Consider the following 21,534-nt stretch of genomic DNA (forward strand, 5'->3'; position numbering starts at 1 on the left):
TTTTTGCTTCAGTCGAGTTGACAAACGAGTTTCTGACTAGGACTTTTGCTAGACTTATATAAACATGCTACAGACTTATACTCCGTATTTCCCATTAAGTTTATCAACAGGTGAGGTATATCCGAAAATATGTTTACATCAGCCCACGGTATGGGCAGTCCCACCGTCGGTCCGTATTACCGTCAGTTACCATCGACTTTCTCTAGAAATTACTAGATTGCACGCTTAACGTCATCATACATTTGCTATTTGTTTAGCGACTGAGTTGTCTTTTACTCTTACTACATAGTATACCATACCAATACGTATGATACTATGCCATACTATACTATGTAGTACCTAGGGTACGTATGTAGTAAGTAATATGTTATTGATGTCGGATCTCAGATCGGCAAAGGCTGCTACACGATGCGACAAACTATATCTAATAGTCTGACGGCTATCCACCAAGCCAAACATTTTATTCCCTTGCCTCTTTTTTTTTTTTTTTTTTTTTTTTTTAGATTTCTCTAATCGATCGATGAAAAACTCTTCATTGGCCAATCTGCAATCCGGACCGAACCGGTTCATCTGCCAGCCCTCAGGCCTCCGCCAGGTTTCAGCCGTAACTTGCCTACTTCCGCGCTTTCTCCCTATCATCTCTTATGTAACTTACTCGGCTCGAAAGATGATGCGGAGGCAGAACTGTTCCAAGGTTGCATTTGCTGTTCGGAACTACGGTAAGTACGTAACCCTGTTAACCCTAAAAAATGAATCAGATACATGTTCCGATACAGGCAAGTGTCCCCGATCTCTATGTCTTCGACTTCTTAAAAGCACCATAGCACAAATCCCAAGCTTCCCGATTCCCCCTCCAGAGGCCTATCAACAAGCTAGAAATAGATGTAGACACGTCGACTTTCATGGGCACCGCACAGGCTCCAGTAAGCGGCCTCCAGCTTTTCACACAGTTCCGTGTGCACAACGGGAGTCCCCTTGGTCGTGCGATACCCGTTCTTCTCCCATGCTAGAATCTAGTCCGTCATGCTCCTCACGAGATAGGGAGAATCCGACTTGATCGCGATCATTGATGGTCTGCCGCTGTCTCTCTCTTCTGACATTTCCCGCTCCCAAGCAGTAGCCGCAGCTTGCTGAAGACCATAGAGAGCAGCATGCAATTCGGCAACATGGCCGCCCGCCCGGCCAGCATCCTCAACGTCTATGTTTATGCCCGACGTTGTATGGGCTATTCTTGCCAACATACACCCCAATGGAGTTTCTACCTTGCCTGCAGCATTGCGTTGACAGGCACCATTAACCGCGATGACGAGGCAATCCGTATGCGCTGGTAGATTGTGGGACCAACACCTTGATGCATTCTCGCAGGCGAGAAACACCCATTTGTGGACGGGGACTTGGACAATTTTCTCGTCGATGTTTGCACCATAGATCTCCTGAGGAACGAATCTTCTTTCAAGAGTCACTTCCTTTGGTTCGGCGAAGGGGGAGCACTCTCGCCACTGATGCAACCCGATTGTCATTTTTGGCTATCTGGCGATATGCTTTCAGACACAGGATCAATGTATCAACTGTAGAGCCGAGTCAACTCACGAGTATTGATGATCAAGTGGCCTCCATGTATCCACTCTTTCAAGTCTTCGGATTTCTGTCTCCAGATTTTTTGTTGATCAAGATACGCGTTGATTTCAGGATCAAATGTGACTCGCGTCGAAGAGATGAAAGAAAAAAAGTAAAAATTTGCCATATTGGGGATGGACTTGCCCGTGTACTTCAACTGTGTGACTAGGGCATTGAATCAACTGGAAATATTCGCGATGTTTCTCACAAGAAACCCTAAGCCGTGAAGCCCTAACCCTAAGGCAGTCGACGCTAACCCCGCCAACCGGGGTTTGCTCTCTCCTGCCAATCTTCCTCCCTTCTCCGCGTTCACCACACCACGATCAGGTGTTGCTCGATGATAACCCTGCAGCCTTAGTGGGCTCGCCCGGCTATTTGTTTTGGTGTCTAGACAACATCATACGTGCCTACAGCGGTCTAGAATGGTCGCTCAATCGGTCTCGGCGCCAGGTTAAACATGCCCGAGGTAAATATCCTCTTCGTTCATGCAAATCATCCAGACGATATCAAAAAACAAGACATACAGCGCTCTATCCGGAGTCACTCCATACGAGATGGCCTAGGCCGACGGAGCCGCCCGAAAAGGTTACAAACGATAACATATGCTCTTGAGAGGGTGTATGCGGATACAGTTGCTCGAGGAGAATTCCCGATCCAAAAGTCATTGGGATCATGGCCCTTTCCGGTTCAGTTTCATACCAGAGCACAAGAGCTCATCTATTTCAGTGCGTATCTACTTGAAACGACGGCTGATATCCTGACTGACTGACACGTCAAAGTGATTGCGGAATCCGATTATGTCTTCCGTCCATTTCGCACCGTCTGGTTCTCAATGGCCTTGACGGATGCCACTGCATTCCAGTTATGCATGGCTAATGCGGCCATGTTCATGGCACAGAGGAAGCAGCCAGATACGTTTCAGTATGAGAAATGCTCGGAAGCGTTGGAATATTACGGCCAGTGTCTGAGACAAGTCACTAAACGGCTGGAATGTCGTGACGACTGTACTAGTGAAGGTGTTATTGTGACTGTTCTCGGGCTTATTTGCCATGATGTAAGAATATCTATTTTTCACTGTAATCAACGACTAACGAATATCTGAATAGATATATGTCGGCTCGTGGACTCGCTGGGAAACCCACATGAAAGGCTTACATCGAATCATACAGGTTCGCGGCGGATACAAAAATATTGACAGCAATCTCGCACTCTGGGCATCATGGTAAGACCTTTCTCTGTGTTTGCTTCCTATCACTAATCCAAGATTGGCAGGTATGATGTCCTAGGTTCGGCTACACACGACACCTACCCACACTTTCCAGAATACATGAATAACTTGCCGTCGCGCCTACCCGGCCGGACACCACTGTTGGAGCATATTATCTGCAAACTGATGCACGAGAATAACGCTGCGATGTGCCCTGTAATCAATGCATTGGACAGAATCAAAGTCATTGCCGACATTGTGAATGCCCGTCACCATGAACCCGAATTCTGGAGACGAGAAGACGACCTCAGTCCCCTTCACACCATTGGCCCTGTTGCTCATATTCTACTTTCCACCCCACGACTCGATCTGCAAACTGATGGCACAATTGACTCTGCAAAACTGTTCTGCGAGATGACACGTCTGTGCATGCTCATTCTTCTAGCCGCCTTGAAGCGGCTATATTCGTTCGCCCTAGATGAAATAGAGCTTACAACTCTGACGGCAAAATTCTCCTTAGTCTTGTCAATATACTGGAGGAGTCCCTCGTTATATCAACCTGACGATGCATTACAAAGTCTTCAACTATGGAGTATTCTTATCGTTGCCGCTCTACAGCCATTTGTGGATCGCACGCTCTACGTTGCCGAAATCCGCAGATGCATGCACCACATGGGAATACAGTCCGCGACTGATGCTCTTCAACGATCTCGTGACATTGCTTGGGTTGACGTTGTCTGTGGCATGGGTGCAGAAAACGAAACACTTCTCACTGCAATTGACAATGCGGCGCAGCCTTGATTTATCATACATGCAACAATTCGAGTCCGATCAACCACCAGTGACCCCTCCACTAACACTAATAACCTGCCCCGTGATCCACCTACTCTTCTCATTACAAAGCAACAGCACCGCATCGCCAATATCCTCAGTCGTCCCGATCCTCTCTTCGGCTCTCGTCATCGCAATCAAGGGTTCATGCATCTTCTCCATAATCTCCTTGGGGAACGCATCAGTCGCAACACCCCCTGGCATCACAGTGTTGATGGTCACTCCATATCCTCGACCCAGCTCCATTGACATGGCGAAAGTCATTGCATCCGCGGCAGCCTTTGCGCCAGCATAGATTGCGATGGGCGACGGGCAGATTTTCGATGCGACACTTCCAATGTTGATGATACGTCCACCGCGAGGCATGTGTGGTATAACGGATTGGATCATGTATACGGGTGCAAACACGATCGATCGAAAGGTGCTTTCCATTGATGAGGAAGATACGTTGAGGAACGGCTCAAGAGAACCAGTTGCCGCATTGTTGACTGTCCAGTCAGCCATTATCCTAACGAGACTAAAGGCAATTTTTGGAGCATACCCAAAATATCAACATGATCAACCCCAAACAACCTCAGAGTCTCATTAACAAGCATCTTTGCTCCCTCCGCTGAAGACACGTCCGCCTGAACCACAACTGCCTTTCCGGAAGTATTCTGATTAAGCGATTCAGCGACTTTCGCAGCTCGAGGCGCAGTCGTATCTGAGACATGGTTAATAACCACCCAAGCACCGTTACGAGCCAATGCAGCAGCGATCCCCGCACCGATGCCAGTCTCACGACCTGAGCCTGTGATGATGGCTACTTTGCCAGTGAGGGAGAGGGTGTCCATTGTACGTCTAGAAACTGAACTAGAGAACAAGATAAACTAAAGATGGAAAGTCGATGCTGAATACAATGACCCCCAGATGGGATGATCCAGGACTATATATATACTTTCCCCTCTCTACAACAGAGCTGAGAAACGATACCAAATGGGGTAGTGGAAAACCCGAAGTGACGCTATCCCCGAAACAGAGAAAAGTTGATGCTTAGCTGCATATGACATGTTGGCCAATAAGATCACGGTATTGGATCCATAGTTGAAGTTGAGGTATACAAGAACCAATCATATAAGAGTATGTTGGACATCACGAAGAAGTTGTTAGTCTGTTCAATTCTTAGGATACGCGGGCAGTCAGAACCGGACAGATCGGTTTTTATTCCCTCGTGGGTCAAAATTAATCAGACTACGTAGTGTGTATCAGCTGAATGAATGGGTTTGCATCTTCCTCGGCAATCAGTTCTACTGAACATCATCCCCATCTACTGGCAGCTTCCGATCACGAACAAACCTCTATTGTCCGATATCCTTCCACTTACTAATCTCTCCATGCATTCGCATCCCGCGAGGAAGATCGTGAGCAACACTACTCCCGTCTTCCTTCACCTGGATACCGTAGACCGGTTGCGTCCAATAACTCTGCGGCGTTTGGATGGATACCCTCGAAGATGGAGCATGGACACATTGATTCCGTGTCATGGAGGTCGATACTCTCTGGAAGTGGTAGATATGGTGATGGTTGGTACTTTCCGCCATGATAGGAGGTATCAGCCTCCATAAGGAGGAATGAGTCTATGGTGCGCATAAGCGAATATATATGCCTGACGGTATGGCTAGATATATCGAGTAGATAAAATGAGCTGTTGCTGAAATAATCTAAAATATTTACTTTTCTATAGATTGAACTTGTCTGATTCTATCCTGTGAATAAACTGGCTTTGAATATCAGTCTGAGTCAAGGTACATAGGTAGCTGAATCTTTAGGCTAAGAAGATAGTCTTCCTGCTATTATGCCTGGTCCGACTACCAAGTTGGCAAGATGGTAGAAGTGGGAAACGTGGAGAGATCTCCAATGTGATTAAAGTGCCAAGGACTGAACTTGTTGCTTATGAGAAACCGAAACTAGGAGGAAACAACTAACCTCCATATCACCGGATTAACATCCTCTAACGCGAAACCCCCTTCCTGCAAAAGATCCGAAACTCCCTTTTCAACATTAATCTAAAACCCTTATGAGAGTAATCTCTTAATCATCAACGTCACAAGATTCTGCTAATCCTTTTGCCTGTCCGCGGGTCTTCAACCAAAGAACGAATGGTCAGCAATACAGCTGATCTAGACCGCCAACACTAGGAGCTAGGAAATAGTCAGCTTTGCATAAGATTGATATTGTAGTGTCGATTATTCGCACATTGATAGTGTTTGATGACGGCCGTAGATGCAGCTCTGGCAGCGGCGAGCGTTTCGATATTTGTAGCCATGGTTTCACTGATCTGAATCCACTCGGTTGAGATGCTGAACGGGCGAGTAGCCTTGTTATATATGAGCTAGATCATCATGAATCTGTGTGTAATTCGTGATGTACTGCTGAATGATGTGTAAATCTGCCACGGGTTTGCCAGGTGAGAAACAGCCATGCCGCGAATAATAGGCGCGTTAGGAACGGTATTACTGGTTGACGGTTGCCACCAAACATCATCATGCTCATTGCGCTCCTATGAGACAAGTATTGTAGCGTATTCTCTCCTGCGGTTTCATAGTGGACACAACCATCCTGCATTCAGCAGTGTAACTGCGCCTGCGTGTGCTCGAAGTATGCAGGATGCAGGAATTTTGCGTCGATAGCAAACCTTGTTCGAACTCCATCGCAGCTTCGTCAGGGCTCCGCTACATGAAATTCAATGTGGTTTATACGAGCTGGCACTCCTCCTACTTATTATCTTCTTTTTCACCAAGTGAAACTAATCAGTAATAGTAGTAATCCTGTAAATAATACTAACTATGCTTAGGAATGATGAGTAATGTATACACGACGTCATCCAGCTACCCCACCATGTCCCTCTCTTCTTCGCTCTTCTACACCTTTTTCCTCAACTCAACTTTTTTCAATATTGAGAGAGATTAGCAGAACCGGAACATACCCAATCTCACTTCTAATATATAATAGCGACTGAATACACAATGGCAGGCTCGCCCAGTCTCTACAGCTTCGCAGACATCGACTCCCTCGCAACACAACTGCGCAAATATATTCTAAACAACCAAAACGCCGCCCTCAAAAAACACGACGTCTTCCGGGTCGCCGTCTCAGGCGGTTCACTCCCAAATACTCTAGCCAAAGCCCTTCTTGCACCCGGCAATGGCTCCCCCGAAGATACAGCTCAATTCTCCAAGTGGGAGATTTTCTTCGCCGATGAACGCGCTGTACCGCTAAACCACCCTGACAGCAATTACCGTCTAATCAAGGAGGAGCTCCTCGACCACATCCCTGCCAATCTTGGTGCGCCCAAAGTCATCCCTATTGATGAGAAGCATGTCGACGATGAAGACCCAACGGAATTGGCCGACCTCTACACCGAAGAACTCAAGCGCTCATTCGCCGCTAAGGATAGCGTCAAAATACCCATCTTCGACCTGATCTTGCTCGGTGTGGGACCCGATGGACATACCTGCAGTTTGTTCCCTGGCCACGAGCAACTCCGCGAAGAGCATGCCTGGGTCGTGGGTGTGAGCGACTCACCCAAACCACCCCCAAAACGTATTACGCTTACTTTGCCTGTCGTCACGCACGCCGTGAGCATTGCCTTTGTCGCTACTGGTGGTGGGAAGAAGGATATTTTGAAGAGGATTTTTGATACTGATGAGAGTCACACTTTGCCGAGCGGATTGGTCAATACTTTGGCTGGAGATAAGGTGTCTTGGTTCTCTGATAATGCGGCTACGGAGAGTGTGTCTTTTCCAAAGCGAGCCAGTCTATAGATTAGTTGTGTTGATAGAGAGGAAATTTTTTGAATCAAGATGCGCTTTGATATTGAAGAAAATTAAGTAGTGTAGATAATTGCAAAATTAGAGCATTTGGAATTGACGTGTTTTTTTTTTGTTGTGATCGTCCAAGACTTCTAGAAGCACTGACCATCAAGGTGGGGACCAATCGCGACCTACTCCTTGGGACTTCAGAACAATAATCAATCTATGTCAACAAACCGAACGTCGAAATTAATTATCATGATTTAGTCGGAATCGACGCGGCGGCTGCATGTCAACCGTCATTCAGATTGCACTTCATCAATCCGACTGGGCCTGCAACACGCCATCCCCGCTCTCTCAACGTAAACAAACATTCCGATGCCAACCACCACAACGCGCAATGGCCCCGGAAACCCTCCTGGAAGCCTCAAACTGCCTCAAAGACAGCGATCAGTCACGACAGGCTCTTCGATTCCCGTACCGTCCACCTTGACAGTCACAGACAATGCATCCAGCAGAAAGAGTCTACTTCCACAGCGCATGGCGGTCCGGAGTCAACCGTCCGGATTGAGAAGGCCACAGATACAGACGCAGCCTACGAGAAACACAGAACAAAATGAACAATTACCAGTCAAAACACAGACAACAACCACATCAGAGCCATCAGTTGACGCGCAGCCGATTCCTAGGACTCCGACGGAACCTGAAGATGTCAACATACCACAAGCGCAACCCGTCGCAACGAGCACAAATCCTCCTCGCTCGCGAGCAAAAACTGAATCACGAAGCGAGCGCATATCGACACGACCAAAATCGCCCATTAAACCACAGCAGCAAAATGACACCAAATCTGCTCCGAAGAAACCATCAATGCCACCTCCAGCACGGCCGACCAGATCCGCATCTCTACGCCAACTATCCGCTCCGAAAATAAGTAGTGTCGGAGAAGCAAGGGGACACGCAAGGCATCGAAGTCAGGTACTCAATACCGGTGCAACCCCGGGATTGTCTGCGCCTTCGCGATCACAGGAAAAGTCTGGGACAGGGACAACGACCACCGTCAAACAGGCCCGTCCACAATTTACAACGTACCAGCAACACTTTAGCCCTAAAAAGGAAAAAGAAGTCCCCCGGAGCGTGGGCGACCGAAGGAATACCGGCAAGTCTGTTGCTGGTAACGAGGTTGTGAATGCGTCGCCGGAAACTGCGGCTCTACAGACTGAATTCCTACAACTCTATCTCCTCCATTCGTCGTCGATACGAGAGAACGCAGAATGGAAGTTAAGAGCGGAGCGTCAATTACGGGATAAATACTATGAGGTGGCTGCGTCATATAGGATAATTTTGGAGGAGGAAAGACGTGCGCAAGAGCAATTGAATCTTGAAGCTCTTTACGACTGGTCGCTGGAGTCGGCAAGTCTTGCAGAGGATAATAACGGGGCTACTTTTCAAGCCGAGATTCAGAGTTTCTCGAGAGTCACTCAGGAAGTTGCGGATATGACCGCGGCCGGCAGCGGGCGGTACGCTCTAGTTGTTCAGGTCTTTGAAGAATGGCTGGATAGGGCTGAACATATTAAACGAAGCCGAGAGGATCAAAACGACTCCAAGGAATGGGAACCGGAATACATCGATACTCTCGGCCCAACATGGAGGAATGAAGTGGACGAGTTGACCGTCAAAGCCGAACTCTGCTTGCGGGAACTACTAAAAACATCGTTATTCGTGCTGGACGAAACGAAATTCTTCGAAAAACACAGCGACTCGGCGCTTGTACGACTCGCCAGAGGACATCGAGATATTTGGACGTCTATGATCGACGAGCTGAAATTAATGCGCGCCGTGGAGTCTGAGACGGTGAGGCTGGAGCAAGCATGGATTGCCTGCGCGGCAGATCAGGTCCGGATTGATCCGGGGATGGGTTCTGGGGCGGGTATCTGGAAGAGACTGTAACTGCGGTAAATGATTAATGATGCATGACTCGTACAGAAGATCGATTCCTCACCTATTCTTATTTGTAAATCACATGTATATATATATTACATATACCATCTCGGACACTACCGAAGCGCTGAACTTATGTATCGTGCAGTCTCTCCGCAGTCTCTCCGCAGTTACCGCTGCGCTCTATAAAGTATGCTACGTACACATCGGCGATCAGTTTCGCGGTTCCCCTCGGAAAATGGAATTCCGAATATGGATTCATGTCCAAGTCTCCATAAAAAGGACCCGTGCTTACAGTGCTTAGGAGATAAGAGCCCATCCTGATGTAGTTTCACTGATTAGCTGTTTACCGTCAACTTGCTGCGCAAAACATAATAGAACCGAATGGCCGCCTATATTTCACGTGCGCAGCAGCTGAGCTATTCCTCAGGCCATAAATATGCATCCATGGCTGCCAGCGCATGATTAACTTGAGGATGGAACATTCCAGCAGAATTGCTGGAGGAAAAAGTCCAAATTAAGTTCGACTTGTCTGCACTAGTCTGTTTGGGGATTAGCGCTACACATCAGTCGTGCTTGACTATTCCTTTCTGGGGTATATGGTCGCTTTGGGGTGTGCTGATTGGCTGGCGGATATGATGTTGTCAATAGTATACTATACTTTGCGTTTGAAGAGTAACGCACAATGTTGAGAGTTATAGTACACTATAGCATCAAGTTCGCCTGTTTGGCATGGTAGCAGTATTTTACGGACATAGAATATTCCTCCGTACTCCGGTACAGATTCGAAAATAGTCTGCCTCAGGCCACATGCAACGTTGTCCGGTGGCGCTATGGACCACAGTCTGGCCTCGCACTATGCTATATCTGGTCTAGCGTCCAATTAGACTGGCTGGCTCACCCGCCTGATGTCATTGGGTAGGCCCCCCCTCCTTCCCGTTGAAACCTTGAAACGATTCTTGTCAGTCGCGCCTTCCCCATCTGCAGACCTGCCAATTGCCAAACCTGGAGAGAAGTTCCGTCCCGTTCTCCTCCAACCAGAATCCATCTTCATTCATTTCTTCCCTGATTTTGCATCGCAACTCTTTCAAGTTTCTGTTTCACTTCTTCGCCGTCGGATCGCCTCATTGTCTATACACGTGACATTGAGCTTTCCTTGTGTCTCAGCTAACTTGTCCATTGGCACTAAAGCTCTTCCACAGACTTGCAGTGATCTGATGCTAATAGTTCTTCCTGCGGTTGCATCGACGCACCATCTGTTCTTTTCGACGCGTCTGTGCGGACACCCTTTCGATCAGTTCTAGCCACTGCGAGATCCTATTTTTATCTTGCCAAGGTCATATCTGGTGGTGAAGATTCGGCCAAAAAGGAACCGACAGTCCCACCGCGAGATGTTCATTTTCAGGATTCTGCCAGCCGTTATACACTCACCCGTCTAATAAGGATGATTAATCAAATTCTCTTCTTTCTGACTTTGACAAAAAAGGCCTTGCATTACTACAATCAAGCTTCCTAACCACCAACACGTCATCCGACGACCCGCCCGCTTCCTCCTTCCCACTGTCGCTTACCTCGAGGCACCTGGAGCCAACAGCGATGAAGTCGTCTTTGTACGACAGGGTCTTCCAGAGGGAACTTGGCTATCGACCCCACGATGTCAGCCTCAAAGGTCTCTACGGCGCCTCCGAGTGGATCGATGAATTGGATATTGTCAACGAACTTGGAGGCCACACTGGTTGTGTCAATGCTTTGAGGTATGTACCCCTTGGACGATGTCTACTGCATCTCTCTACAGGGGCCAGAAGTCACTGACAAAACACAGCTGGTCAAACTCTGGACAGCTGCTAGCATCCGGGTCTGATGACACTTACCTCAATATATACTCATATCAACCAGACTCGTCAGCGTCTCCGTTTGCCCTAACCACCTCGATTGACACGGGCCACACGGCAAATATCTTCTCCGTCAAGTTCATGCCCCATTCTAACGATCAAATCCTTCTCACCTGCGCCGGCGACTCAGAAGTCAGGATATTTGATGTAGAATACTCGTTCAAGAATGGCTCCGCTAATGCTTCTACCGAGACATTCTCGACAAGAAGCCGGCGTATGGCTCATTTCTTCACAGGAACTCGCCATCTCAGTCATCACAACACAAATAGTCGTGTCTATCGCTCGCATTCCGATCGTGTAAAGAGAATCGTCACGGAGTCGTCCCCGTATCTGTTCTTGACCTGCTCAGAGGATGGCGAAGTGCGCCAGTGGGATCTGCGTCAACCGTCTTCGGCATATCCCGCCCCACGTGGAGGACAAGGTTTCATGGCGTATCGACCTGGCGTGCATCACGATGACTCGAATATCCCGGCCCCCTTGATCTCGTATAAGCGATACCATCTCGACCTGAACACAATCTCTTGTTCTGCGTCTCAACCGCATTACATCGCGTTAGGTGGCGCTCATCTGCATTGTTTTCTCCACGATCGCCGAATGGTTGGACGCGACTTACTTGCGGAGAAAGGCCGTATAGCCGGTTCGACTCCCTCGGCAGGCACGTTTGAAGATGAAATGATGAGCCAAGCAACCAGGTGTGTTCGAAGGTTCGCCCCGAAAGGACAGTCTAAAATGAAACCTCAAGACAATGGCCATATCACTGCCTGCAAGATTAGCGATGCGCGGCCGAATGAGATAATTGTCAGTTGGTCTGGAGATCAGATCTACAGTTTCGATCTCATTCGCAGTCCGGATGCTCGAGAGAGGAGTGGCGACGGAGTGAAGACGGCCAATTCTACCAGAAAACGAAAGCGAGAAAAGGTAGCATCCGCCACATCCCTTGTAAGCGGGAATAGGAGACATCTGTCTTATCTACGATCAGACGACACTCCTGGTGATGGGTTGGAGATGTCGTTTCAGGTTCGCTATGGCAATGGAGAATCGGAACATATTCCAATTCCGATGGCGGAGGAAGACACGCCCGAGGATATCATCGAAAGAGCAAGAGTCTCTGTTCTTACTGAAGCGCAAAAGTTGAGTCTAGAAATCGCCAAGGGTCTTGTCAAAATGCGAAAAGCCCTGTTCTCTCTGGAGACATCAGTGCGGGAGATGTCTCAGGCCCAACGCCACTATGATCTTACACCGTATCAATCATCCTTCACTACGACTCTCAGCCACGCATCGGTATGTTTGGAACAGATGGATGAAGTTAACGGATCATGGAGATACCCGATGAATCCCTCTCCGGATGTCGTTATCATGCAGCAGACGCTTAGAAGGAACCGTGAGGCTGCTCGGCGTTTTGTTCAGGCTTCTGGGACTTTGGCTTTCACGCTTGGTGGACGTGGAATAGACGAAAGTCAGACGGCACGTTTTGCGCAAATCGTTCCCGCACCTTCGGAAGACGGTATAATCGACTCGGAGTCCCAGTTTGGTTATGACTTTCTCAAGGCAATTCTTCTGTGGTTGGACGGCGGTCGACAGTCCTTACTGGAAGGATTTAAGCTAGGTCAGAATTCGCCTCGGAATCGTGCTCGATTTCCCATTCCGGAATTCGAAGGAGAGCAGGGTATCGAACGTTATCTTGTGCCTTATCTTCTAGAGTTAGCCGACTCGTCACCTATTGTTAATGTAGACGCTTCCCGTTTTGAACACGATGAATCGCGAATCATCTTTTCCACTCAACATGCTGCAGTTACTGCTTTCAAAAAGGCTGTTCGACTTCCTTTAGAAGAACTAGATGATGTGGCTGTGGTAGAGGATAGTGATGACTCGTCGAACCGGGTAATTCGCGCTTTGAACAGGCGTGCAGCGGTAAAGTTCTGGGGTGTGAGAGTCGGGCGGGGTCTACTGATGAGTGTGGGCGAAGGCATCAATTTTGAATTTGTCAACCGTGCATTCGGAGGGTTGCGAACGTTCCTCAAAGAAGATAATGAAGACGATGACGAGTGCGAGCGGTTACAGGAAGATATTGATCCTGAAGACAATTCAGACGAGGTCGAAGAAGTTCGACTTGTTACTAATCGACACACTGCAACCTCGGACGGAGTTGGAGCAACTGCAGATTCGCGCGGTGTCAACGGGCCTAGTGATGGGTTGCAGGACGAATCAGATGATTTCGACATGTTTGACGAAAGGGCGAGCTTTGAGTTTGGTTACACCGACGAAGACGACGACGACGACGACGACGGAGAAGAAGACAATGACATGAATGACGATGAGAATGGCGACTCTGACGGCGATGAACATGATGTCGATGACCCTGTCTTTGGATTCTTGAGCCACGGTGGACTTGCGAACCACCGGGGAAGGGAAGATGTCGACGGCGATGTTCCTTGCGGAACACATGAAATAGTTTATAGCGGACATTGTAACATCAAAACAGTCAAGGATGTCAACTATTATGGGTTGGATGACGAGTATGTTGTCAGCGGATGCGACTCTGGACACGTATTCATCTGGGACCGAAAGACAGCCAAACTAGTCAATCTTCTGGAGGGTGACGGAGAGACGGTGAACATCGTACAGGGTTTGTCTATCTTTCGTCAGAAGCCGAACATGGATAATGATTTTTTCTAGGTCACCCATACGAACCGACTTTGGCTGTCTCTGGACTCGACAATACGATCAAAATATTTTCTCCCGATAGACGCGCTCAGTATGATGCGCGCCATGGAGTCAATGTATTAAACCCCGATCATCCGGCAAACATGTTCGGAGCTCGCCCGCGCAATACTGCCGGCAGTTCACAAGTATTTGGTCTCCGAAGTTGCAAACGGATCAAAAATAGCTATCAGATCATGAGTCAGAATGATATTGAAAGACAAGGTGGACTTAGCGATGCTTTTATCACAGTACGTCCAAGCTCGTCGTTTGTTGACTCGACTAATATCATACAGAGAAGTATGTTGGCCCGACTCGCCGCGTCGATTGGACAGCGTCATACCCTTGGAACTGAGAATCCTGCAGGAGTAGAGGTAGGGGAAGGTGCTACTTTGGTACTCGACGAAAACTGCACAGTAAGTTCAATTTCTACGAATCGATTGCGACGTTCCGCTCATATCGCGTTCTAGGTTATGTGAGTATTCCGCCACCTATATCATTCATACCACCATCCGAAGCTACCAGTAGTGCTTCCTATCACCACAGTAAAGAACGACAGAAACGACGGACTCGACAGTTTAAAAAAACTATCATGATATTTCTTTCGACAGTGTATAAATTATAATCTTTTGACTACAGATTAGCAAACATCTAGTCTGCCTCCACAGAGATTTGGACCTGCTACGTTCGGATCGCGAGATATCTTAGGCGGATATATATCGTGTCAAGCCAGCATTAGTTTAGATCAGAAATAATTTGAATCAAAAGTGATCTTAAAAACATGAAGAACAAACTACGTTCGAAGCAAACGATGCAGCCAATCATAAGCAGACGTCAGATGCCATAGATCTGATAAGATAAGTACCGATAAAGATTTTTCTAACACCCCGCCAACTGCTTGACTGAACGAAGTTGATACTACGTACGACCATGCTAACATATGCATTAATCATAATTGATAAATATTGAATTCCCGTCCACCGATTCACAGTCATGACGACAAACACAGATATCCAGTCTCAGCTATCCAACCTATCGACAAAAATATATAACAACCACGATCCCCATAATCCACAGATTTACCTAGACCGCGCAAAACTATACGCAGAACTGGGATTCCACGACCTCACTGCTGCAGATGCCTATAGATCATTGACGTTACTCGAATGCGTCGTTGAGCCCGAATCAGCCGAGTACGTTGCTCAAAGACGGGTTCACCCTCCGAATGATGGGGAAGGAGAAGAAGTATTTGTCGAAATCACATATCCAGAGTATGAGTCGATGATTGGCGAGACGTATCTCTTGCTTGTTTCAAGTCTGGTAAAATGTGGATGTTTACGTGATGCGTTTGAGTTTCGGGATAGAGCTGTTGAGCATTTATCTTCTTTGATTGAGAGCAATGAAAGCTTCAAAGGGATTATATCACGACTCAAAACTGTAGATGAGAGATTGGATCTTTCATCTGAGAAAATGATAACGCTTCCAGGCCAGGGAAATGCGCGCAGAGTCCTTTATCCATGGAATCAGCACGAACCAGATCGCAAAGCGCCTGAAACATTGGACTTATTGAATCGACGGCTGGAGACAGTAGCACCGGATCTTGAAGTGAAAGCCGTCGCATTACCAGCTTTACATGGAGATGCCAAACAGAGTGCTGAAAGTGGAGAAGGAGAAGTATCAATCCAACTAGGCCTCTTTGCCAAAAGGGATCTTCGACCAGGCGAGATCATTCTACGAGAATCATCTCTCTTAACGGCTACGAACCGTCTACATGACGATTTATGCGATGCCTGCAACGGGCCATTACCAGATTTATCATCTACCACTACAGACACAAACGAGGGAGGTGGTGGAGCAGTAGCCTGTCAAGAATGCGACGACACAATCTTCTGCAGTCAGAAATGCCACGATGAAGCTCAGAGTACTTATCACGGCGCAACCTGTGGCCAAGAAGGGCTCGAATCAATTGGAAAAGATGTTGCCGATCCAAAGGACAAGGCTGATTATTTGTATTTCTTGTTACTCGGCAGAGCGATTGCGATGGCCGCTACACAGGATGTTCATCCGCTGGATTTGCCAGAGGTGAAATATATATGGGGCGACTTTCACGAGTACCATCCTGACACAGACGAGGCAGATTCGGAAGTGCAGGATGAGTATTCTCTACCATTCTCCTTCCAACTTAACATCCTCCAACCAACCCGCCTGCTCGAAGAAATGGGTCTTGATCCCTTCACAATACTCGCTCGCTATGATACGTGGATCTTGAATACACTATACGCAAAATTCAGAGGCACTGCTTCCGGCCGTCTGTCAACCTGGGACGGTGGACCGGAGGTCTGTGCTGTGCATCCTCTGTGGTGTCTAGCGAACCATTCTTGCGATCCAAATGTGAGATGGGAATGGGGTGGAGAGATTTGTTTTATGGTTAGGAAGGCAGACGAGAAGGCTGTTTGGAGACGGAAGAATGGGGAGGAAAAGTCAAGGATCGAAAAGGGAGACATCTTCATACGAAAGGGCGAGGAGATTTTGAATCATTACTGTGATATTGGACTTGATGTTAAAGAGAGGAGAGCCTGGGCCAAGGGGGCGCTTGGGGGATTATGTCAGTGTGCGAGATGTCAATGGGAGGCTGCTGATGATCGGTCCTAAATAACCTTAGAAGTACAGAAAAAAATAATCATATCATAATCTATATTAACTCGTTATCATGCCGAAATAAAATGCAAGGTCATATTATGCACACAATGTACATGTTATCCAAATCGCTCCGAACATAATGTCTATCATCAAACGAAAAATTGCGACAAAATAAGCGCCTTGGAATGCTCGTGGTGTCATTCATATTTTGAAAATCACTTAGCGTGATCAACCAAGTCCCCATATAGATCATCAGGTATCTTTCGCACAAAAGATACTGTCAGACTTATCACCTTGTCTGCCTCAAGGGGCGGAAATGAGCGTAACAGTTTATTTGGGCTGAGACAGTCAGTATGGATTCAAGAATGTGTTTTTGTACTTCTGAAGTTAGACGTACCTCTCGCTTTGAAGAATGGCATCCCTCATTCGATTAAGCTGTGCCACAATACACAGGATATTCAAATGCGGGCCATATGCAAATAAGAAATCCCATAAATGAAGCACTTCCGGCAATGGTGGAGTGCAGGCACACAGTGTCAGCACAGAGGGAAACGCATACAATTCCGCATACATCCCCTTGGAGAACAGATAAGCCGCCAGTTTCGGGTCGACAATTTCCAGACACCGGTCAACTAGACGAAGACCCTTGTGAACACCATCCATAGCTCCTCGCACGTATCCCGGACACTCCTTTGTGACAAAGTAATGAAAGAGCGCAAAAGCCTCGACTTCGCTGCGAGCTGCGTAGAGGAATGGAGCGCAGAGCACATTCATGCCTTGGACATAGATTGCCGGTTTTGAAGTCGGATTGTCCAAAGGTTGTACCGAGTCGCCGCCCTCTGGCTCTTCCTCTATCGTCGGCGGACTATCTATAGCAAGCTCTAGTAGCTCCTTTCTTCTCGAAGATGGTCGCGATGACGGTTTGGTGACTTGTTGTGCATCATGCAATTTCCATGCTACTGCATTCAATAAGCGAATCAAACTGGCTTCTGTAACTCGCCGTTTGAATAGTGGATCGGTGGCGAGCGTTCGAAATGTGTCGTTCCTGATTTTTGCATATGCTGGAGATCTGCCGCGGTGAACGAGGGCAAGGTATTCGTCTGTGGGTAGTGGAGGGACACCGAGGAGTGCTAGCCAGAGGTATATTCGATATGTAGACTAGCAGCCGCCAATTAGTTATGCGGAACCCACGGGGCTGATTTATTATTGCACATACCATCCCATCTGAGTCTGCATCGACTCTATTCGACAGAACCATCAACCTCAACTCTTGTAACGTGTCAAGTAACCTTCCATCAGCCGGTCCGTCCCGTAATAACGCATCTAAGCTCGATCTCTTGATCAAAAAACCGGACGAATCTGTCTTCCTGGCCGGCCGCTTTGGTCTTACTGTACCCGTCGTCAACGGCGTGGGGTTGCTTGAGCCCGAGTCACTGTTCGATCTTCCACGTGTCCGAGGGCGCACATTCGTATCTGATTGAACATCTTGCGTCATGCTGGTATCGCGCTGTCGATTATTACTGCCATTGTGTCCCGCGGTTGCGGTCGTTGGTAAAGGCTGTCCGAAGCTGGAAAATGCGGTTGATGTTAAAGACTGGTGTGATTGATATTTGCGGAGTCTGCGAGGTGACTGGGGTGAAGCTGGAGGCGCAGTAAATGCCTGAAGTTTCGCGTTGGCCAGCGAGACTTTACTGTTGCTGGACATGATGCTCCTTGATTATCTTATCAAGGGAAAGTTCCAAGGCTTTTGAGAGATGGTTCGGATGAAGTGATAGCAGGCAGAATATGCGGGGGGAGCTCCGACGCGTTGTGGCGGCTGGACCAATCAGCGTCAACCTACATCTTCTGCAATATACAAGTAGAGGTATACGGAGTATATAAAACAAGTCCAATGTATATATAGCATTGCAGCATACTGACATGACAGCAGTTCATGAAGTGTGTAGGAGCATAGATGAAGAAGAGAGGCGCGCAGCCCGATAACAGGTATAGTAGCCCTAAGCCCTAGGCCCTAATCCGGGACAGTAAACCAAAACCCTAACCCAATGCAGGCTATGCATACGGGATCTCCGAAGCACTACGGGGTCTCCGTATTCTAGAGACACTTATGCAGACGCTAGGCCTTTTAGAACCTGCGAAACAGCCATACCATGAGATCAATGGTGCCCTTCGTGTTTTGAAGCAGACCTCGGCTACAGCAACCAGATACAGAATTTCAGCTCGTTTAGCCAAGAATGGACAGAGAGCACGTGCAACTCCTTTAAATCAATCGAGGTATACCACGTGTGCCAGCCCATGATCGCCATTGGCCTGAGGCAGCTCATCCGCCGCCAAGAAATAAATGCCAAGAAGGGTCCGCTCCGCCATGCCAAGACTTTGTATATCTTTCACTTTCTCATCCTTTGACTTACGATGTGTCAGTGCCTCCCATAACTTAGGGTTGCCTGAGACATACAACCTGAATGGATGGATATCACGCCATATACTAATACCAGTCCAGAACTATATATTCTCTTGGCTGTCTGCGCCTCGCAAGAAACCAACTGCTGTTTCCCATCATCTCCACTCTCTCTGAGTTTTATCGCCAAGCAGATATGGAGAACTTCCAAGACTCGATGCTTCGAACAGCCTTTTGGATGTTAAGGTGGCAAGCATGCGGCGATCAATCACAATGCAGGTCGAGAGAATGTGCCAGAGATTCCGCCCAGATAGGCAATAGTGCGCATGGAAACTTCTTCGCGCCGTAGGCGGGTTTTGCGAGAATGTAACAGATGCAAGACAATTGGATACTGGATCATATGGAAAATTGTCTCGCAGACTACATGGAACGGAGGGCTTAAAAGGGCTCTATCACCCTGTTCCTCCTTCTCCGGACGTACTGCCCAAGACAGACACTTTCTCGTCACCGATCTCAGTATCAATCATCACAGTCAAGATGAGGCTTCACCAGTATGACTACATCTTTGCCATTGGCACTTTGTTTGCCATGCTAGATGCCTACAACAACGGTGCAAGTAAGTGCTCGTGCTGGGCTTTGCAATTCTTGAACCTCTAACTAACTTTTGTCAGACGATGTCGCCAACTCCTGGGCCACCAGCGTGTCCTCTCGATCGGTCTCCTACCGACAAGCTATGGTTCTCGGTACCGTCTTTGAGATGCTCGGAGCCATCACCGTCGGCGCCAGAACTGCTGATACCATCAAGAACGGTATCATCCCCAACTCGGCTTTCAAAGGTGATGCCGGCGTCCAGATGCTGGCATTCACCTGCGCTCTCGCTGCCGCCTCGTCCTGGGTCATGTGGTGTACTCGTCACTCTGCTCACGTCTCTTCTACCTACTCGCTCATCTCTGCTGTGGCTGGCGTCGGTGTTGCAACAGTCGGTGCCTCCAAGGTCCAATGGGGATGGAACGATGGAAAGGGCCTCGGTGCTATTTTTGCTGGTCTAGGCATGGCTCCCGCCATCTCTGCTGGGTTTGCCTCTGCCATCTTCATGTTAATTAAACTTGTTGTTCTTATCCACAAGAATCCCGTGCCATGGGCTGTCTGGACCTCCCCATTCTTCTTCCTCGTTGCTGCCACAATCTGTACTTTGTCTATCGTGTACAAGGGATCCCCGAACCTACACTTGAACAAGAAGCCAGGCTGGTACATTGCCGCCGTCACCGTGGGTACTGGTGCCGGTGTCTGCCTCTTGTCCGCCATCTTCTTTCTCCCTTTCCTTCACGCAAAGGTCATCAAGAAAGATCCCTCCGTCAAATGGTGGATGTTCATTTATGGCCCACTGCTCTTCAAGCGCCCTGCCCCTGAGGGAGAGTTCGAAGCCAAAGTCCCCAACTACGCCGTTGTCCAGGATGACGATGATAAGACCGTCGTCGGTTCCCCTGATATCGTTGCACAGGAAGCGGAAAAGTTTGACAAGGCAGATGCATCAAACACGTCTGCTTCCGAAAGGGACGAAAGACACCTTGTTACTTCTGAAGTGAAACAACTCAGCTACAAGGACCTCGTTGCTCAAAGTCAAGACAAATTCCACGCCAAACTCATGCAGAAGCGTGGCCCTCTCGGCTGGGCTATGCGCACTCTTCGTGACAACCCCATGGGTCCCGGTCAAATCTACGAACTCCACAACATCAAGATCCTCGCAAAGCGTATCCCTGCAATGATTACCTGCGGTCTTTTGTACGGTCTTCACTATGATATCCACGCCGCCCAGACCGGTGTCGCTGGTACCCCCGACGGTCAACGAATGCAACGTGTCTACGACCATGCCAAAAAGTACCCCAACGAAGTCGAACATACCTATTCCTTCATCCAGGTCCTTACCGCTTGTACCGCCTCTTTTGCCCACGGCGCCAACGATATTGGCAACTCTGTTGGTCCCTGGGCTGTCATCTACGCCGCCTGGAATACTGGTAGCGCTGCTGCTTCAAAGGCTCCTGTGCCCGTTTGGCAGCTCGCTGTCTTGTCTGGTTGTATCTCAATTGGTCTGATCACCTATGGTTACAATATCATGAAGGGTAAGCCATTATCTCACCTCTTTCCATGACGAATTTAACTAACTGCGAATTCTCAATAGTCATGGGTAACAAAATCACCTACCACTCCCCCAGCCGAGGCTGCTCCATGGAAATGGGTGCCGCCATCACCGTCCTCGTCTTCTCCCAATACTCCCTCCCTGTCTCAACCTCTATGTGCATCACCGGTGCCACCGTCGGCGTCGGTCTCTGTAACGGTACCATCAAGGCCGTCAACTGGCAACGAGTCAGCCTGTTGCTTATTGCTTGGTTTGCTACTATCCCCATTGCTGGTACCCTCGGTGGCGTGTTGATGGGGTTATTTATCAATGCGCCTCATTTCACTAAATAGTTTACCATGCATAGATAGAGTGATGGGTTCGAGGACAGTTGTCTTTCT

At 48.2% G+C, this 21,534-nt stretch overlaps 7 protein-coding genes across 7 annotated transcripts, besides 3 other annotated features; 4 read left to right on the plus strand and 3 right to left on the minus strand.

The window, feature by feature from the left end:
• The first annotated feature begins 284 nt into the window (after window positions 1–284).
• Window positions 285–340: a microsatellite.
• Window positions 341–475: 135 nt separating this feature from the next.
• Window positions 476–501: a microsatellite.
• A 371-nt stretch (window positions 502–872) lies between these two features.
• TSTA_021660 (uncharacterized protein) lies at window positions 873–1,520 on the minus strand (the record flags this gene model as incomplete). The annotated part of the gene is made up of 2 exons (XM_002484298.1): window positions 873–1,013; window positions 1,035–1,520. 2 exons carry the CDS (start codon window positions 1,518–1,520, stop codon window positions 873–875), a joined length of 627 nt encoding a protein of 208 aa, XP_002484343.1.
• Window positions 1,521–2,449: 929 nt separating this feature from the next.
• On the plus strand, window positions 2,450–4,659 carry TSTA_021670 (uncharacterized protein; the record flags this gene model as incomplete). The annotated part of the gene is made up of 4 exons (XM_002484299.1): window positions 2,450–2,671; window positions 2,724–2,839; window positions 2,890–4,489; window positions 4,565–4,659. 3 exons carry the CDS (start codon window positions 2,450–2,452, stop codon window positions 3,623–3,625), a joined length of 1,074 nt encoding a protein of 357 aa, XP_002484344.1. The 3' UTR covers window positions 3,626–4,489; window positions 4,565–4,659.
• On the minus strand, window positions 3,396–4,680 carry TSTA_021680 (short-chain dehydrogenase, putative). Its single transcript, XM_002484300.1, has 2 exons — window positions 4,197–4,680; window positions 3,396–4,143 (listed from the first exon to the last, which is right to left on the minus strand). Exons 1-2 carry the CDS (start codon window positions 4,486–4,488, stop codon window positions 3,656–3,658), a joined length of 780 nt encoding a protein of 259 aa, XP_002484345.1. The 5' UTR covers window positions 4,489–4,680; the 3' UTR covers window positions 3,396–3,655.
• Window positions 4,681–6,660: 1,980 nt separating this feature from the next.
• Window positions 6,661–9,396, plus strand: TSTA_021690 (6-phosphogluconolactonase, putative; the record flags this gene model as incomplete). Its single annotated transcript, XM_002484301.1, has 3 exons — window positions 6,661–7,426; window positions 7,714–8,006; window positions 8,035–9,396. The coding sequence occupies 3 exons, from the start codon at window positions 6,661–6,663 to the stop codon at window positions 9,394–9,396; spliced, it is 2,421 nt and encodes an 806-aa protein (XP_002484346.1).
• A 1,505-nt stretch (window positions 9,397–10,901) lies between these two features.
• Window positions 10,902–16,631, plus strand: TSTA_021700 (WD repeat-containing protein; the record flags this gene model as incomplete). Its single annotated transcript, XM_002484302.1, has 6 exons — window positions 10,902–11,141; window positions 11,210–13,905; window positions 13,956–14,230; window positions 14,276–14,395; window positions 14,624–14,702; window positions 14,971–16,631. Exons 1-6 carry the CDS (start codon window positions 10,984–10,986, stop codon window positions 16,629–16,631), a joined length of 4,989 nt encoding a protein of 1,662 aa, XP_002484347.1. The 5' UTR covers window positions 10,902–10,983.
• Window positions 13,538–13,566: a microsatellite.
• Window positions 16,632–16,659: 28 nt separating the features above from the next.
• On the minus strand, window positions 16,660–18,324 carry TSTA_021710 (mitotic check point protein (Bub2), putative; the record flags this gene model as incomplete). Its single annotated transcript, XM_002484303.1, has 3 exons — window positions 16,660–16,958; window positions 17,017–17,777; window positions 17,836–18,324. The coding sequence occupies 3 exons, from the start codon at window positions 18,322–18,324 to the stop codon at window positions 16,835–16,837; spliced, it is 1,374 nt and encodes a 457-aa protein (XP_002484348.1). The 3' UTR covers window positions 16,660–16,834.
• Window positions 18,325–19,499: 1,175 nt separating this feature from the next.
• On the plus strand, window positions 19,500–21,486 carry TSTA_021720 (sodium/phosphate symporter, putative; the record flags this gene model as incomplete). The annotated part of the gene is made up of 3 exons (XM_002484304.1): window positions 19,500–19,633; window positions 19,689–21,137; window positions 21,197–21,486. The coding sequence occupies exons 1-3, from the start codon at window positions 19,555–19,557 to the stop codon at window positions 21,484–21,486; spliced, it is 1,818 nt and encodes a 605-aa protein (XP_002484349.1). The 5' UTR covers window positions 19,500–19,554.
• Between the last annotated feature and the right edge of the window lie 48 nt (window positions 21,487–21,534).

This window comes from Talaromyces stipitatus, genomic scaffold, assembly GCF_000003125.1.
Source record: "Talaromyces stipitatus ATCC 10500 scf_1105507295549 genomic scaffold, whole genome shotgun sequence".
Classification (NCBI taxonomy): domain Eukaryota; kingdom Fungi; phylum Ascomycota; class Eurotiomycetes; order Eurotiales; family Trichocomaceae; genus Talaromyces; species Talaromyces stipitatus.

Bases quoted from the DNA above. Each gene is read 5' to 3' on its own strand.
- TSTA_021680 (XM_002484300.1), bottom strand. From the start codon at position 4,488: ATGGACACCCTCTCCCTCACTGGCAAAGTAGCCATCATCACAGGCTCA. The intron at 4,144-4,196 runs GTATGCTCCAAA...CTGACTGGACAG, and splicing joins TGATCATGTTGATATTTTGG to TCAACAATGCGGCAACTGGT.